The 20077-nt window shown below is 43.6% G+C and overlaps 1 protein-coding gene across 7 annotated transcripts in view; it reads right to left on the reverse strand.

Annotated features, from left to right (window-relative positions):
* The window catches only part of LOC128687351 (optomotor-blind protein), a 392076-nt gene that overhangs the window by 221830 nt on the left and 150169 nt on the right, over positions 1-20077 (reverse strand). For 5 of the 7 annotated variants that reach the window (XM_070092606.1, XM_070092605.1, XM_070092603.1 and 2 more), the window contains 2 exons: positions 19684-19797; positions 14155-14308 (listed from right to left, as the gene is read on the reverse strand). In XM_070092606.1, coding sequence (XP_069948707.1) covers positions 14155-14308; positions 19684-19797 — 268 coding nt within the window. The remainder of the gene's footprint in view (positions 1-14154; positions 14309-19683; positions 19798-20077) is intronic. The other 2 variants (XM_053774758.2, XM_070092608.1) reach the window with 1 other exon arrangement.

Raw genomic sequence — 20077 nt, forward strand, 5'->3', positions numbered from 1 at the left:
CCCGTTGCTCCCGGAATTTTTAGTCGCCTCTTACGACACGCATGGCTTACGGAGGAAGGATTCTCCTCCATTATATTATATGATCAAGCTTTTGCCTTCTAAGTGAAGTCAGTGATTCGGAACGCCTTTCAGCATTACCCGAGAGCATTGTGGTATATCAAACACACACACACACTGAGCCGGAGGAAGAGCTGGGCTACGAGGACGGCGCAGTGGAAAACTTCGTGAGTAGATCCCTGGTTGAATATGGTTCATACCGTTGGCGGCCCCGGGGGGATGGGGTAAGTGTCCGCCTTCCCAGAAATCATTCCCGAGGAACATGGTTAAGATTATACGTTACCGTGTACACAGCCAGGTCCTCATCTCGTGTGTGTGTGTGTGTGTGTATCTGTGTGTGTATCTGTGTGTGTGTGTGTGTAAACAAATAACAAGTCTCGTGAAAATTAAATATTACCGCACCCTCCAGGACACCTGACCTTACCGGACCTGACGCCACCTAATTCACCTGATCTTTTTCCACCATATATTCCTTTTTTCTTCCAAGCATTGCATAATTAATTAAAAATAATTATTATTATGCATTACTATAGTATTATTATTATTTACATACACACCACACACACACACACAGCTGCAACTACATATAGATAAGCACATATACGGGAGTACATACATACACACACACTCCCTGGTGGTAGTCAGTAATACACCATGGTTAGAGAAAGAGAGAGAGAGAGAGAGAGAGAGAGAGAGAGAGAGAGAGACACCCACCCACCCACCTTCTCCTCACAAACCTTCATTTCAGATTCAAAGTTTCCCAAGCGGCTGGATCATTTTTCATTGGAATTAACACCCCGTCCAACAGGTAAAACAAATACAGTAATTTATACAGGGCAGGTCCGTGGTCCATACCTTCAGTCCAGGACCAGTCTGGCCCGCGGGCCCCGGGGTACCAAGGTACTCCTCCCGCCCACCTTAGGTGGTACCACTCTCGCCCTTTGTACGAGGGTGGGTATGGGTGAGAGTTGGTCGCACTGGGAGGTGGAGGCTTAGATGCCCCCTGTGGCGCTGGTTACCAAACACAGCTTATACGGCGGTGGAAAATTAATGTGTTAGGGATGATTACCAGAGATAACCCAGTGTGTGTGTGTGTGTGTGTGTGTGTGTGTGTGTGTGTGTGTGTGTGTGTGTGTGTGTGTATGTGTGTGTGTGTGTGTGTGTGTGTGTGTGTGTGTGTGTGTGTGTGTGTGTGTGTGTGTGTACGTGTGCTTACCTGTTCTCGGTTTCAATACTCCCTTCGTGTACGTCTTGAACGGGTGAAACAGTTTTACTTTCTTCAGTTTCATGCGTGTAAGGCAACAGGAAAAATCTTTCGTGAACGTAAAACGAAAGGAAAAAATCTTACCGAACGTAAGACAAGTCCATTTTCCTACACATATCTTAAACTTCACATCCCTGTAATGCGTCCTTGCAGTTCGGCGCCTGCTGTGAGAGTGGGTCGTGGGGGGGGATGACCCCTAGAACCATCAACAGATAGGATGTGCATCCTGGCCAACAGCCAACTCCACCTCAAAGCAGGGAAGCCTCAGTGGGCCAATCCTCGGCCCCTGAGCAAGGTGCTCGCCCGGTTTTTTGTAACTTGATAAACTCGGCGATGATTCATGATCTCACACCACCGTGTTTTAAACACTTTTAGGGCATGGTTTATCCGTATGCTTTGTTTATCCACATGCTCTTGCGTTGGCGTCTGCAGGAAGGATATGGTGTGCACAATTAACTAGCAACTACCGTCCACACGAAGGATATGGCTGCAAATGAACTAGTAACCTCGACAGGAAAATTCCATTAATATTCATGGATGGTCAACTCTTTATTTCTATAAACCTAAACACACTGTGTTTAGGTTAGGTAAGATTCTTCAGGAAACAGAACAAGTGTTTCCTGAAGCGGATCTTAGTCACACGGCGGCCCGCCACTGTAGCTTTTGGTCATCTCACCGGGAGGCTTAGCACAATTTTCAACGATCTCACAGGTTAACTAAACACGATCCAGTAGCCTGTAAGAACGTTTTATGTTGGATGTGATTCTGTCCGTCGTTCGGGCTTTTTTTTTTTTAATCAACTAGGCTAAACAAAGGTGCACCACAACTCAAATCAAGATCGTTACTAGTCGAAGTCACTAACACTAGCCTTGGCAAGGCGACATATATTTAATTAAGGCAGCATAACTGAAGACCCGTCTGGGTTAATTTAACTTTAGGGCATCATGTAGTTTTCGCTTTTGTGGTAGGTGATCAGTATTTAAGGTCGTCACTATTTGAGGTTATCACTATTTGAAGTCGTCGCTATCTGAGGCCGTCGCTATACGAGGCACTCACCTAACTGTAGCTGCAGGGGTCGATTCATAGCTCCTGGCCCCGACTATTCACTGGTCGTTACCAGGTCCTCTCTCTCTCTCTCTCCCTGCTCCATGAGCTAAATTTATCATACCTCTTCTTTACCTCATCCTTATCTGAGGTCATCACATTCTGAGGTCATCACAATCTGAGGTCATCGCTTGGACGATCACTGGCTCAAGTCGTTAATAAATAAAGTGCTAAAGTCTTGCTGGAGAATTTTAGCAGGAAAAAAAAATGGAAACCCTGAGAGCGCGCGAGCGTGTGTATCTGTGGTGTGAAGGGTGGAACATCCCCTGTGACCCGTCTGCCAGTCTTGTACCACCCTCCTCGCTCGCCCGGCACCCTCCTCGCTCGCCCGGCACCCTCCTCGCTCGCCCGGCACCCTCCTCGCTCGCCCGGCACCCTCCTCGCTCGCCCGGCACCCTCCTCGCTCGCCCGGCACCCTCCTCGCTCGCCCGGCACCCTCCTCGCTCGCCCGGCACCCTCCTCGCTCGCCCGGCCCCCGCATCGCTCGCCCGGCACCCTCCTCGCTTGCCCGACACCCTCCTCGCTCGCCCGGCTCCCTCCTCGCTCGCCCGGCACCCTCCTCGCTCGCCCGGCACCCTCCTCGCTCGCCCGACACCCTCATCGCTCGCCCGGCACCCTCATCGCTCGCCCGGCACCCTCATCGCTCGCCCGCCACCCTCATCGCTCGCCCGGCACCCTCATCGCTCGCCCGGCACCCTCATCGCTCGCCCGGCACCCTCCTCGCTCGCCCGGCACCCTCCTCGCTCGCCCGGCACCCTCATCGCTTGCCCGGCACCCTCCTCGCTCGCCCGGCACCCTCCTCGCTCGCCCGGCACCCTCCTCGCTTGCCCGACACCCTCATCGCTCGCCCGGCACCCTCCTCGCTTGCCCGACACCCTCCTCGCTCGCCCGGCACCCTCCTCGCTCGCCCGGCACCCTCATCGCTCGCCCGGCACCCTCCTCGCTCGCCCGGCACCCTCCTCGCTCGCCCGGCACCCTCCTCGCTCGCCCGGCACCCTCCTCGCTTGCCCGACACCCTCATCGCTCGCCCGGCACCCTCCTCGCTCGCCCGGCACCCTCATCGCTTGCCCGGCACCCTCCTCGTTCGCCCGGCACCCTCATCGCTTGCCCGGCACCCTCCTCACCCTAACCCCACTACCTGTGACCGGGTTCGAAGGTTCCTATATCCTTGCAACCTGACTTGAGGCCTGGCGTGACTAACTGACCAACCAGGGTGTGTCTAACATTGTATACCAACCTGGGTGTTAGAAAAATCAGACCCAAACAGGTATTTAACTTCCCCTGTGATTAAAATTAATCTACCGAATTTTTTTTACACTGAAAATGTAAATGAATTTAAGTAGACCAAAACTGCAAAATAATTTATGTATAGTTAAAACATAAACTACAAAATTCCTAAAGTATAGGCAAGTGAGTACAGGAAAAAAACAGGAGCGATATAATAACATACAAAGTACTGAGAAGAACTGATGGGTGGAGAGGGACAGATGGTTCTGGAGATGGGAATCAGGAACACAGGAGCACAGCTGGAAGTTGAAAACACAAATGAGTCACAGGGACGTGATAATGCAGCTTCTGAGCAACTTCAAACTTAATGTGCTTGTGTATTTTAGGATACTGGTCTCTTTGAAAGGATTAAATTAGATTTGCACCCTATTTGTCAAATTTTTTCAATTTTAATGAAGAAATTTGGACATTAGCTTTCACGTGATGACTTGTGAATGTCGCTTCTGATTCCCTTTAAATCCTCAGCACTATTTAATATTCAACTTATGCCGCACTCTGCACTATTCCAATCCCGTGTATTGCCGCACTCTGCACTATTCCAATCGCATGGATTGAGTCATAGGGGACTAAGTCTATGGAATACAGTGATACCTTCCTAGGAGCGAGCGGTGGCCAAAATACATCTAGTAAATTGCATCAATTAAAGTATATATATATGCATATTGTTTATTTTTAATTTCAAGTATGAGAATAATGCAATTTTATCTGTTCCTTCCCCCCCCCCCCTGGGTTTTTAATCAGAGTTAAACAAACTTTAAACTTATAAGGAAAATGTGCCAATTCAGTTTCATAACCTGAATTTTAGATTCTGAATTTCAGATTCTGAATTTTAAATTCTGAATTTCCTGTTATTACAGTAAAGCAAGTTTTCCTTTTTTTCAAGTTTTCAGAATTTATTTAAAATTTTTATAAATTAGCAGTTTCATGTTTAGCGAAACTGGAAATTATTCAAAGTTTTACTTCCGTAACTGATTTCTGACAATATTTTTTATCAGATTACAAAATACTGAGATAAATTAAAAATTAGTTTTCTTATCTGTTAACTGACAAGCCTCACAGGGGCGACTGTAATTAGTAATTAGTAATGTCATTGTCTTTTTAGGGAAATTAAGTTATTTAACCTCCCTGTATTAATTAATACTTCTGTGTAATGAGCATTTCCTTAAGTATTAAATAGGCCTTTCAATTTTAATAATAAGAAAATACAGGAAGAGTATTGGTATCGATACCAGTATCGGCCGAAAATTAGGTACCGGTATTGGTATTGTCCCATAACTATTAAATAGGCATAAAAGAAAAAGAACTCAGCCTGGCCCCTGCAGGTGCAAAGAGATAGGTACCGGGCTACAATGAAGTGACCTAAGTACATAGGCTAGGTACTCCCGAGTACATAAGGCAAGCACTCACCCAGGTCCCTCCCTATCCATCGTCCACAAGCATACGCTTGGTATCTCACCTCACGTAAGGGCGTGAAAAGTCTCTCCTTAGCAAGTACGTTGGCATTGTCTTGTGTCTCCCAGGTAAAACTCCCAGTATTCTTCCTCTCCGGGCAAATACTGTGTCAAATCTCGTGCGAAGATGTGTTAATTCTCCTGTGCGATACAAGTGTGTGATAATCCGATGATTTGAGCAAATAAACACTGTGTATTTGTAGAATAAAGATCATAATACCCTAGCAGAAACACCTCGAAAGTGGAACACCTCGAAAGTGGAACACTTTGAAAGTGGAACACCTCGAAAGTGGAACACTTTGAAAGTGGAACACCTTGCAAGTGGAACACCTTGCAAGTGGAACATCTTGCAAGTGGAACACCATGCAAGAGGAACACCTGGCAAGTGGAACACCTCGCAAGTGAAACATCTCGAAAGTGGAACACCTCGCAAGTGGAACACCATGCAAGTGGAACACCCTGCAACTGGAGCAACTTCGCAAGTGGAACACTTTGCAATTCCAACAGAAACTGGGGATCCGTCTTCAGACGACGGAAGAAAATCACTCGACGACCTTTCGACCCCAGGACGGACTGAAAGGTCGTCCAATTTGTGAGTTAGTTTTGACTCTCTAAAAGTTTCAGTGAAGATATTAAGTTTCAGAAGCGTGAAAAGTTTCTTGGATTCTACGATTTTTTTATTAAGAGTCAGAAACAAGATAAATCGCAAGAACTAAAAAAAAAAAAAATAAAAAAACATAATTTTTTTTTTAGCTCTATGGTAGAGTCCACTTGACGGGTTGCTGACTGCAGGGAAGGAAAGGTTGAACAACGTTTCGCTCTGTATAGTTTTGTCATGGCGAGGCTCTATTTAGAGCGAAAAGTTGTCCCCATAAACGCATGCTCTACAACGTGTACTACATTTCTACAGTAACAATGTGCGAAACAACGGTCAGAAACGTGTTTTTTTTTGTGAGAGAGAGACTAGATGTACCAAGATTCTCACCTCCGCACCACAGCGTACTCTGAGGGGTACTCTAGGGTACTCTGCATTACGCTGAGGCTCAGGGGTACCCTGGTGATACCCTGACCTAGCTAGTGTACCCTTCTCCATAGTGGTACTCTGTACCATTCAGTGTACCTGCTTCCATAATGGTACTGTGAACCACTCTAGTGTACCCCGGACCTCGACTTTTAACCTACCCACACCACCTCCATGACAAGATCCTCCATCAATAGCGCGCCTCCATGACAAGATCCTCCATCAATAGCTCTCCTCCATGATAAAAATCCTCCATCTATAGCGCACACTGAGTTCCTAGTCTCTCCCTCCCATATCCCATTGAAAAAAAAAAGCCAAGAAAAAACGAGGTCTGTGTTCTGTGGGAGAAAAGGGTAAGAGGGTTGAGGGAGGAGAAGAGGGGGAGGAGGGGGGCGGTGAAGAGAAACGGCAATGATTTCTTTTTGAAACCTTCTACCCTCTCCTTTACCAAAGAGTGACACACACCTCCAAGCCCCCGGATAGTAGGTGAAGATGATGTTTCACTCGTGTGAGTACTGACCAGCCACTGACCACTGCACCGACCTCCACCCCTAACACAGGCACTCCCTCACACTTCTCCTCCAGGCCACGAAATTCATTGATGAGGAAGAAGGTGGTGAACCCTATTACACGGACTCCACTTTATATCCACCCCTCTGTCACTCTCCCCTACTCCTCTTCCCTCCACCGGTCTGCCTCCTACCCTTTTCCCCTCTCCTTCCCACTCCCCTCAGACACCACCCCCTCCCTGGCTTGCCCTCCCACCCTCTTGTGTTTCTCTTCCTACGCCATTGTCGTCGACATGTCTGCTTTAACTCTCGCTGTCAGATCTTTAAGGGAGTAAAAATGAATGCATTGTTTGAGGTGATATATTCTTGAGCCTGTAAACCGTAGTAAAATCCTTAAAGGGACTTTTCCTCGCGCCTTGTCAAACAAAATCAGTTATTTTTACATTTACAGCCCTCTTTACGAGATGCGTTTGAGTTAAGTAACCATCATGCATAATTTAAAGGGAGACTCCTCTGGTCTCCTAACTGTCTGATTTGCATAATAAAGTTTATAAAGTAGCCTTATTAAGACTTGTATATATAACTGCGACTTATATATGAAGCAGGACGCGCTGAAACGCCTCGGTGGCACCTTTCCAGCCGTCGTGTCACCCTCGTAATTCACTAGTGAGCGCATGTGTTTGATTTACTCTTTGCTACACATACCTCAATTAATTTTCACACTGTCATCCACTAGCTCCGGCCGAGGAGACAACACACACACACACACACACACACACACACACACACACACACACACACACACACATACACACATACAGTAAAGTGAGACGAGATTAGGAATTAACGCAGTTGATGATAATTACTACTTAAAGGAATTCGTAAATTTAAGAAAAAAACTTAAGAGGCAGGCCTAGAGCCGGAGCTCATCCCGAGCAAACTCAGCGTGCCATCTGAACACCTGCTCTTTTAAAACAATTCACTAAATAATTAGCAAATATGTTATCTTTCCCAGTCATTTATACCGCTCTCGCTTCACACGGTGAGGGCCTGGGTTCGATTCCCAGCCAGAGCAGAAACATTGGACGTGTTTCTTTCCACCTGTTGTCTATGTTCCCCATCAGTAAAATGGGTACCTGGGTGTTAGTCGACTGGTGTGGGTCGCATCCTGGGACACTGACCTAAGGAGGCCTGGTCACAGACCGGGCCGCGGGGGCGTTGACCCCCGGAACTCTCTCCAGATAAACTCTCCAGATAAGCCAGCGGAAGGCGTCGAACGCATGACCACTTAAGTGCGTCACCACATATCTAAAACTCTAGTCAAAACAACACCAGGACTTAGAGTGTAACCCAGCCACATCTTACGCTGGGGTAACCAACCACGTCTTACACGTATCCTCACTGTACGAACGTTCACTACTTAAAGAATAACCTTAACTCGGGTTATGTTAGATTACATGACCTGGGCGCGACACATCTGGCAGCGCGGTACCTCGATGAAAATACGCAACGTCAGAATCTGCACTTTTTTTTTTCAAGTGTGACGTGAGGATGGGTTACAGTGAGGATGATACCCAGTGGGGAGGGGGGGGGGCGGTAAAAATCCAATACATCTGGTGACCCTGATGTTTCGCACCATCACTTGGTGGGTGTGAGCGAAACAGTGGGACACAGCACCGGCCTTGCCACAACCCTTGTTGTCCTGCTCCGGCTCTTCTGCATGCAGTATCGATCTTTCAGTTACTCTTCCTGCCCCTTCGTGATTCCCTTAAAAAACGTAGACAGAGCCACTCGCTAAGTCCCCCCTCCCTAAAAAGGAAAAACAATCTTAAACCAAGCGATTAAGTGCACGGGAGGGGGTAAGGGGGAGAGAAGGGGGAAAATGGAAGTGGAAAAGAGAAGAAGGTGAGAGGGGGAGAGGAGAAAGGAGGAGGAAAATAAGGATGAGAAATGGAAGAGGAGAAGGGACGAAGAGAATGCGGTGGAAAAGAAGGAAAGGGTGAAGGTGAGAGAGCTCGCTAAAGAGGGGGTGAAGAAGGAAAGAAAACAACAGACTAAGTTAGAAAACATGTGGAGGATTGGCCACGGTCTCAGTCCTCTCTTCTCCCTCTTCTCGTTTTCCTGATCGCACTCCTCTTCGTCCTCTTCGTCCTCCTCCTCCTCCTCCTCCTCTTCCTAGCAGCGGGAAGACTGCATCGTGCCTGGCTAGACCAGTCTCGGCTTCATGCTCCTTCTGAGTCCATCCTCAAAGTTTATAACTTTGTCACGAATATACGCCCCCATGGTCGGTGTGTGTGTGTTCATCCACGCGCGCGTGTGTGTGTGTTTGTGTGGGTATATGTCTGGGCTTGTAGGCATGCGAGCGTGCGCGTGCGTGTGCAGGCGAGAGGTTATGAGCCGGAGGAGCCCTTAGCCACTTTGCAAGTCTATGACCGGCCATACCTCATCGGCAGCGCGAGACTTATTGGTCTTGTGTTCGTAGGCGGGCAGGGACAAGCCGGCCCAGACATGCAACGCCGCCCCTGATAGATTTAATGTTGCCGGATATATTTAATGCTTCACCGGTGAAATAACTGCACCTCTGCCGGCCTCTACCTCTATGAGTGTAAGGATGAGAGGTATGGGCGGAGCTGGAAGATGGTGAGGGAGGTGTATATAGATGGTGGAGAGGATGATAGTGAAGGAGACTTGAGGAAAAAGAGGTGGTGAAGATGATGGAGTAAAGGAGACGGTTGGGGTGAGGGAGGGTGAGGAAATAGTGAGGAACAAGGCGAATAAGAGTGAGTTATCTGTACTGACTATGAGATAGAAAGTGAGAGTGAGAGAGAGAGAGAGAGAGAGAGAGAGAGAGAGAGAGAGAGACAGAGAGAGAGAGAGAGATAGATAGATAGATAGATAGATAGATAGATATAGATAGATAGATAGATAGATAGATAGAAAGAGAGAGAGAGAGAGAGAGAGAGAGAGAGAGAGAGAGAGAGAGAGAGAGAGAGAGAGAGATGTGTGTGTGTGTGTGTGTGTGTGTGTGTGTGTGTGTGTGTGTGTGTGTGTGTGTGTGTGTGTGTGTGTGTGTGTGTGTGTGTGTGTGTGTGTGTGTGTGTGTGTGTGTGTGTGTGTGTGTGTATGTGTGTGTGTGTTTGTGTGTGTGTGGGAGAGTACCAAAGCACTACTTACGAAATATTTAAACAACGTTCACCCTGGACAGTGGCTTTATCAAATGGCTGAGTTGACATAACCAAAGTGTGGGTGAAATGTTGTCTTTAACCTGGAGAGCGGCGAAACGTTGCCACAATAAAATGTCACATTAGTTGCACATGTATCCCTCTACTTAACAATGAATATATTAACAGCTGTGATCACGTCTCATCTCTTCTTCTGATGATGATATAAGGTCTTCATCTCACATCTTCGCATCCCGCCCCTCGTAGTTCTGACACTAGTCCTGCGGCAAACATATGTATGTTCCCAATTTCCTAATTTCGTTTGGGAAGATGAAAGCTACATTGTGGCGCTGAGTACTCGTCTTGTGTATGTCATGTACAGCGATCTGAATGACTCTGCATTTATATTTTATAAAGTTATTCTTGTATTGACCATGTTTTTTTTTTTTTTACCCATTTCGCTGATGTTATGAACGCCTTGGGCGTGAAGTTGGATGTAAAGTCCACCTCTGGGATCCTCAACTCTCCTCCCCCACACACATACACACACATACACACACATACACACACACACACACACACACACACACACACACACACACACACACACACACACACACACACACACGCAAGAAACCCTCGCTCAGTTCTAAGTAGAATAATAAGGTTAACAAATTAAGAACAAGTGCTGTGGTTAACAGCACTGTGTTTACCCCCTCGTTCAGCTGGTCCCAACAAGACTCTAAATCATCACGGATGGGCACGAGACTCCCCACCCCATTACCCTTCCTTCTCCTTCCTCCTCCTCTTCCCCCTTCCCCTCCTCCTCCTTCCCCTCTCCTCCTCCTCATCCCTCAACCTGCAGCCCGTCCGCCCAACTCTCCTACAAATCCTTCACTTTCCGTGATCAGGCCCAGCCAGCGGTTAACAAGCATGACTGATTTGCATATTAACTATAGAACCACCTCGTTAATGTCCCAGCCTGTTTGCCGCCTCCCTCGTTCGCGGCCATTGCTCAATTATTATTATTATTATAATCAAGGGGGAAGCGCTAAACCCGGAGGATTATACAGCGCCTGGGGGGGGGGATGTGGAAGGCATTCAGGCTTAATTCGGGGAACTGGAGCTCAGATCCAATTCCCTAAATCAAGAGCCCCTCACCAACATCAAGGAACCTTCCTTGAGGGGCCATTGCTCAAAAGAGCTTCGTTTCCAAAGGCATCATTTTTACAAAAAAAAAAAAAAAAAAAAAAAAAAAAAAGGAGTGTTGAATCGGCGATGAGCGCGCACCGTGGATCGTCCGGGATGGTGTTCGTGAGGCCTGGGTAGCGAGGTTCGTGAGGTCGGGGTAGCGAGGTTCGTGAGGCCGGGATAGCGAGGTTTGCGGTGTTATCTGATCCGGCCATTAACGCGTTCTGAGTCCGGAGTCTAAGACGACGCTCCAGTGCTAAGGTGGAGGATGAGGATGAGCGCTCACGAGGATCCCTGGCTCAGCGCTAATCTGGAGGAGGAGGGAGATTAGCGCTCAAGAGGATCCCTGGCTCAATGTTATCCTGGTGATGGAAAATTAGTACTAAGATCCCTGGGTCAGCACTGCTGAGGAGAGCTCACTAGCAAGTTGCTGTTCCTCATCCAGGGTTCTTACTGTTCTTGTTGGTATTTGTACTGTTCTTGCTTCGATTTTGCAACCTTTGATCGTTACTATTAATAAAAATAATAATAATAATAATATTTTTTTATTATTATTATTTATTATTAGACTCTTAATACTAATGCTTTATCAGCATTATTAACACAATTAACATTATTAATTAAGAGTCTCAGAGAAAATGCTGGCTGTCAGTTGAAAGATGGAGGACGGATAAGGTGTGCACAGTAAACTAACCGCTGTGGTGGCAAAATCTAACATGAAAAAAAGTTAATTATCCTGGGTTAATAGGCCTATGATGTTAATTAATGGGAGGAAATAATTTCCGTGGGGAACTAGAGAAAAAGCACCATTTTGTTAAACCGGTTATACTTTATTTGAAGCGCTAGACCCGAGTGATTCATTAAATTCATAAAGGGGAAACTATCCGTGGCCGAGTGGTGACACTCGCGGCTCGAGGCCGACCGCCTGATGGCGGTGGTTCGACCGTTGCCGGAGGGAGTTAAAAAATGAAAACACATGTAGTGGCCGATAGTGTGCATCTCAGCCACACCTCGCATTACCATGCATACACTGCTAACACAAATGGCTACACCACTGCCATTATGGTTCACAAAAGGCCCCCAGTAGGCGGGATTCATTACACGATATTAACCATCCTCCTGGGCTGGCGGATGAGGATGTACACAGGCGCAGCACCCGTGTACAGACAAGCTCCACACAACAGAAAACGAGGGAGACATGGTGCACACACAATGGAAAACGAGGCGTGGGTATCCGAGCCAACACGTACGTAACACTGTTTCGCCTCTCTGGCCTCTTCCCTTCCGAGGCGTGCACATTAATAACCCCTGCAGGTTCGGTGTGCTGATAAGTAATATGCTGACGTTATAGTTTAATGATGCACTTGTGTGTGTCCTGCTGCTTTTATCCAGAGATGTGGAATGTTATTTTACTGGTCAAAATATAATTATAATAATAATAATAATAATAATAATAATAATAATAATAATAATAATAATAATAATAATAATAATAATAACAATAATAATAATAGCAATAATAACAATAATAATAATAATAATAATAATAATTATTATTATTATTTTGAAATGTATAATAAGGGTGATTTTTATAATACAGATATAATGATGACAGGTGATTGACTGGCCCTTATGCCTGCATGGGACATAATTGTGTATGTACAGTTGAATTATAACTATAATTCATATTGAGTGACGCTATATTTACGTCAATTATACACTTGTACTACTATACTGACTGATAACATGTTAGCGTCATTTATACACCTGTGAAATTCTGACTGGTGCAATGTTCACTAATTGGATTATTTGCCTGGGTACAAGTGACTGGGGTCTGTCATCATAACTGCAAACTGCTTGTATTAGAATCACGATTCACAGCTGTACATTTGCCAATAAAAGTTATCACTGTGTTCTACTTTAAAATATACCTTTAGCAATTGACTCTTAAGCGTTAGAGTTCACTTAAACGTTATTTCAGTAACGTTACCCTTACCAGCTTATTTACATTCAGTACGCATTAATCGTCAATAGGTGTGTTTCCTTAAAGTTCTTATCGTTGACGCGTTTTCTTTCCAGTTTAGGAGCCCTGGTCTCGGACCGGGCCTCGGGGGGAGGGGGGGGAGACGATCCCTGAAACTGTTAACAGATGTATATAGTTGGTATATATTTATTAGTTAAACAAACAGTCGAGCACTTCGTAATCACAGCTTCAGTTCGATCACAAAGCTACCAGCCGAAAAAGCGAACCTCAAGAAAATAATAAGGTCAGCAACTATGTTGGCTGTGTTGCAGACTCCCCATCCCAGCAGGTCCTGTCTGCAGAGTTAGATCCGATAACCTTCCAGGCAGGTGTTCCATTCTGTACCAGGCAAGTATCTGATCATGATATCAGGCTGGGGTCCGATAACGATACCAGGTGGATTTTCGATCACAATACCAAGCAGGTGTTTGATCACAATACTAGACAAGTGTTTAATCACGTTACAAAGCAAAGAGTTGATGAAGATACCAGTTGATAACGATACCAGACAGGATTCAAAAGGCTGTTATTAGCGGCTTTATCATATTCATGGTGAAGCACGAAACCCACAGGGCTTATACAGCACATGAGGAATAAGGAATGTAAGTCAATCAGGTCTGATCCAAGTGGAGGGTAATTCCGATTCACCTTAATTAAGAACCTTTCACCGGCGTCAAGGCACCTCCCTAGAAGGGTGATAATACATGTTGCGTCCACACATGGCCTGGGAGTGGCCGTTCTTACAACTGATGGTCTAAAGGACATTAGAGATCCTAATCCATTTATGTTTTCATTTCTTCGAGAGCTAATGCCGAGTAACACTAATTTCTAAAGCCAACCTGAAAGAGGACAATTACTTCTGCGATAAGAAATGTTTTGGCAACTTAGTGAAGCTTAAGTCGAAATCCTTAGGAATAAGTCTAACCAGTTTAGCAGTGACGAGGACCACCCTCTCGCAGCTGGTGGTCCCCACACCGAGCACCACAATGGACCCAGCCTCACAAACACTAACGCAACGAGACACACACACACATATCTTAAAAGAAAACACACGTATACGAAGCTGCCATGATGGCTAATACTTACAAATCCATGTTTATCGGAGATGTTGTTGGTGAGTTTTAACTTGTGAAAGGAGACGACTTTCTGCATCCACTGTTCCCCCGTGGCCGGGCTGTCCGGGTGGATGTACATTCTCTTAGGCATCTCCGGGTCCGCCTTGCCCGCCACCATCCACCGGCTGAAGGGGAGAGAGACGAGGGGAGTGTCAATGAGGTGAGCCCCACGATGCCTCCAACACACCATCCACCCACACTTCAGAAGTTGTATGTACAACATGATGGAGAAGAACAAATATCACACTTGTCTATTGCAAATAATTGAATAATACTCTGTTATGATTAGACGAGTTTCCCAAGCTAATCTTGAGGTAATTAACATACAAAAAAATAATATATATATATATATATATATATATATATATATATATATATATATATATATATATATATATATATATATATATATATATATATATATATATATATATATATATATATATATATTATTAAAAAGGCTCAGAAATATAACCAATAATTTAATATTTAATTAAAGGAACAATTCTATTACCAGGACGATTTTATTACTAAGACACAACCAACATCTGAACCCCTAGCCAAACGTATTTGTATTTTTACTGTCCTTGTACCTGGCTGGCTAATACTGAACTCGAAGCAGCAATGAAGGGTCATATTGAATTTAAACCACAGTGAGTGGCTGGTACTTGGTGGTGATGTTATTTACTTTGTCTGAAGCAATAAGGAGAATTTTCTTTCACTGTTTTGTTTACAGTGAAAACTGCTCAGCAGAGCTTTTGGTCCCGTGACCGAGGCCTATCGCTGGCTTACCTGTCCACCTCATACATATATTTAAACACTGAATCATTTAAGATATGACCGTAGGCTTCCTAAGCCCATTTTAAAAAGGAATCACCAGACATTAAGTGTTTATTACTATTATTATTATTATAATTATTATATCTGCTTGAAACACATAAGACAGTCTTGAGATATATAACCAGCTATATTCCTGGTAGCCCCTTCTGGAGGCCTAGTTCCTAGGCCTTTTATATATCCATACGCTCTTGCGCTACCATAAACTAGCCGCTTCGGCGACAAACTCTTATCTTTTGGAGAGAAAGCAGTAGATTCTTAGGGAGGTCAAATGACTGATGAATGGGCTGTAATCAGATATGATCCAAGGGAAGGGTAGATGCGATTCCTTGGATCAACACCCCTTCACCAGCATCAAAGCACTCCTCTCCTTCTAATTAGATGAATGTGTTGGATCACAATTAACAACTGATTCTATAAGACCTTCAGCATGGCGGCCAAGACGCCAGGTGTTGCTTCTCTAAATATAATAATAATTCTTGTGGTATACCTGCGTAATTCAGGAGGCTAATTGTTTTACGCTCATTACGATTTGGACGTTGATTGGCTCATTGTCTCCACTCTTAGTGACTCACGTTGAGTATTATGGTAGTTGTTGTTGTTGTTTTTATATTATGTTTAATGTAAGCCTTGTGTCCACCTATATGTGGTTGTAGGGGTCGAGTCACACTTCCTGGCCTTGCTTCTTCGCTGGTCGCTACTAGATTCACTTTGTCTCCTGGTTGCGAGAGCCATGTCGTGCCTTTTCTATGTATGGATCCTGCCTCTACTTCACTCTCAAGTTCGTTCCACTTCCTGACTATTATAACGCTGTGTGTGTGTGTGTACAATATATATATATATATATATATATATATATATATATATATATATATATATATATATATATATATATATATATATATATATATATATATATATATATATATATATACATATATATATATATATATATATATATATATATATATATATATATATAATATATATATATATATATATAATACATATATATATGTATGTATATTGTGTGCGTGTGCATGTATTTACTCATACACACACACACACGGGCTCTAGAGTCACTACCGCAGACTAAATAAGGAAATATACATCTTCAAACCTTGATTACATAACCATTCACAAACTGACTTTGTATGAGCTATTGAATATATAATGATGCTGTGGGAACCGAAAATAAATTAATATGCATGGTAAAAATTCGCAGGTCTCGCTAAAATTTACCAAAACACCCTCCAAGAATGGCAAAAATGGCTAGCAAAAGTTTCCAGAATCGTTCTGAATTCTCCATCAAACTCAAATAAGAGAGGAAAAAATGGGGAAACTGTAAGGGACTTGGCAGCAAGCAGAAGATCTGCGTATATATTGTGGCTTAATGAACGATCCTGAGCGATTCTGAAAACTTTTGCTAAACATATTCTCATTTCTGGAGGGTGTTTATATATATATATATATATATATATATATATATATATATATATATATATATATATATATATATATATATATACATATATGAACATCTACATATACCCTCGACTATAGTGAAAATGGATATCTAATACGAATGGCATTATAACATAGTTTATAGGGAATTCTTTTAAGATTCACATGTTGATTGTGTCAGAAACGAGCAACTGAATATAGATGCATATATACATACATACATATATATATATATATATATATATATATATATATATATATATATATATATATATATATATATATATATATATATATATATATATATAATGGCCTGAGAGCTTGCCTCAATCTACTGTTATGAAGGTGACAGGCAACTAGTACAGGGGCAGTGTTACAGAGCTTCACTAACTACTGTGGGGGAGGGGAAGTATGGATTTCTGCACATGCGAGAGAAAGTAATGAAATAATAAATGCAGGAAATCATAAGGACTATCATGCACTTGGGTCTCCGGGAGTGAATATCAGGACGTCTTGGGCGCGTCCTTTGAAGTCCTGGCTGGCTTCCGGCGTGCCTGCACATGTTAACACTGGCTTCCTACCAGCCTTCCAGAGTTAAAAATCGGCTCTCTGCGAGCTTTGGGGAAAAAAAAACAAGATTGGCTACACGTGTGCATTCAAACACAGCTTCTTGTGAGTCTTCAGGAACTGACCAGGCTTCGTATGAGTCTTCAAGAATTAACTTGGCTTCCTGTGAGTCTTCAAGAATTAAACTGGTTTCTTGTGAGTCATCAAGAATTTTAGCACTGATTCCTTAGTGAGCGTTCAAGAACTGGCTCTCTATGTGTTTTGAAGAAATGAAACTGACTTCATATGTGCCTTTATTAAGTAGTTTTTAGCTTCCCCATGTAAATATTTGAGTTACGACGGAGTCTTATGTGGCTTCAAGACTTTATTTTTGGGTGGCCAATGTCTCTTTAACCCTTAAATGTTTGACTGTCCACGAGCCTTCGAGAAATATGCACTGAATTTCTTTTAGTCAGGACTAGTTTTTTGTGTGCCTCGAAGAGATACACATAACCCCCCACCCCTCCCTTTTTTTTTTTTGCTGCGTATGTGCCTACCAGACCTAAAAATTAACTACCTATTTGATTGCTAGAGTCGAGACTGGCCTCCTACGTTAAGCTGAACACTCCACGAAACTCTTAGCAATTAATAACTTTTCTCGACATAGAGTGAGGAAGGGGGGGAGGGGGTATGTCTATATTTACAGACGTGAATGACATGATTGCAATCGTCTCCTGCTTGGCTGAAAGTGTCTTAATAATCTTAAGGGAGAGCCCTCGCTGCGCCGTCAGGATCCTGGACTGTCTCCAGCTGTGTCTTCAAGAATCGCAGTCCACACCTGCTGAGATTTTTAGCTGCTTTAAATAGTCTCATATTTTATAATCTAAGTATCTTTCCGGAAAATTATCCCGACAGTTCTTGAGGTAACATAAATGTTTGTTATTCTTATTATATATGCGTGGGTAAGCGCCAAACCCGCGGGGGTTATGCAATACCTGAGTAAATATAGGCTAACAAAGGAGCATTATTTCTACATGCCTAGGATATAAAGTGGACATGTTGGGAAGGACTAGATTATTATTATTATTATTAATATTATTATTATTATTATTATTATTATTATTATTATTATTATTATTATTATTATTATTATTATTGCTTTTGTTGTTGTTGTCACGGAGAAGCACTGAACCAGTGAATCATACAGCGCCTGAGGGAATGAGAGGAACGAGGCTTCATCTGAGGAAGGTAAAGGCAGCCTCAAGTTACTGAATCAAGAGCCCTTCACCAGCATCAAGGATTACTAGAGAGAGGAGCTGGGTGGGGGTGTATGGGCGAGAGACGTGGATTGATGATTCAGAATACCTTAACAAGTGGACGAGCCAAAGAAATGTGGGGTGATGGTGTTTTGTTTGCCAGGAGAAATACGGAAATTTCTCGTGACTCGGGTCTTTGTCATATGACCCACTTAGCTGAAGGTTAGTTCTGCTGATATATATTATCATCACACGCTATTAATGCTACTGATGCAGTTTTGAAAACGATGGAAATGGCTGTATAGAAATATATATTTGTGTTGTTTTGCCAGCAGCGATGTGAATGCTTTACAAAAATATATATGTATATATACATATATGTATGGAAGGCATATGAATTATATTTGAATATCTGTTTATTTTTCGACTGGAATGAAACGCATGAGCTGCCCTATCACTGTGAGAGGTTGGTAATACTGTGCTTACTGTGAGTGTATCACCCCTCCCCTCCGTGCTGTTGTAACAAACACTAAGTGTGCACACATATACACATACAAACATGTACATACACACACACGCACACAAACATACACACATAACACACACACGCACACAAACATGCACACATAACACACACATATACACACACACTATATATATATATATATATATATATATATATATATATATATATATATATCACACGCGCGCGCGCGCGCACACACACACAGGCACACACACACATACACAAACACACACACACACACACACACACACACACACACACACACACACACACACACAGATAACGCACTTCGCATCGGAATGTCACCTTCTAACACACGTCCTGTGACCAGATTACTGCTGCAAGAACGTCAGATAAACAACTACTGTTTTGACTCCCCAGAAATTATTAGAAGCAAACTCTAATGCATGGAAATTTCTCATAGTAGAATACAGGTGAAGGTGTCGAAAACCTCAGACTGCAATGAGTGTTCTGTAAGCTGGAAGGGAGGGAGGGAGGGAAGGGAAACTATGTCATACCTTAGGCCTTCTTAAACTTTGTGTGGGTTGAGGTATGGAAAGTTTGTGCTACTTCTACACAACACCAGTTCTGAGAAGGGTAGTGAGGACCCGTTCTTCACAGGGTTGCAAAAAAAGATACGGATCATATATATAAATATATACAGTGGACCAACTATTCAGATGTTTTGGCAATGTACACAGTCATTCTTCTACTGCATAAGGATCTCTATTTATAATATATATGGCGGAGGTTTGTGAGTAGGGAGACTGTATCACACCCTCCAACAGCAGCAAATCTGAGGGGCTTTCTATGACAATTAATGAACCTGGGGGTCTCAAGAACAATTAACCTGGGGTGTCTATAACAATACCTGTTGTGAAATTTATAGCGGCAATCATCAGCTGCTACGATGTCCATAAGTAAGATGTATTTGGCTTTTTTGTCAAGCCCTGAGACCCGTACTTTGTAGGCAGGAAACATACGTCTGCAAGAATAATAACAGACCTTTGATAGAATATATGACAGTGATGAAAATAAACATAGGGGTTACCAAAGCGGGAGAAATAAAGACAAATATGGAGGCTGAGCATAATAAATAAAATAAGATAGTCAGCGCCAAAAAAAAATTAAAGAAAATAAAAGAAAACAGGAAGCATTGCGAGAAAGAAGACGGGAAGCCGGAGATGCCACACCCAAGGCGTAATCATAAATACGGAAAATGTAGATTAGGAGGACTGGGGGTAGGGGGATGGAGGGAGACACGG

The sequence above is a fragment of the Cherax quadricarinatus genome, chromosome 40, assembly GCF_038502225.1.
Source record: "Cherax quadricarinatus isolate ZL_2023a chromosome 40, ASM3850222v1, whole genome shotgun sequence".
Taxonomy (NCBI): Eukaryota; Metazoa; Arthropoda; class Malacostraca; order Decapoda; family Parastacidae; genus Cherax; species Cherax quadricarinatus.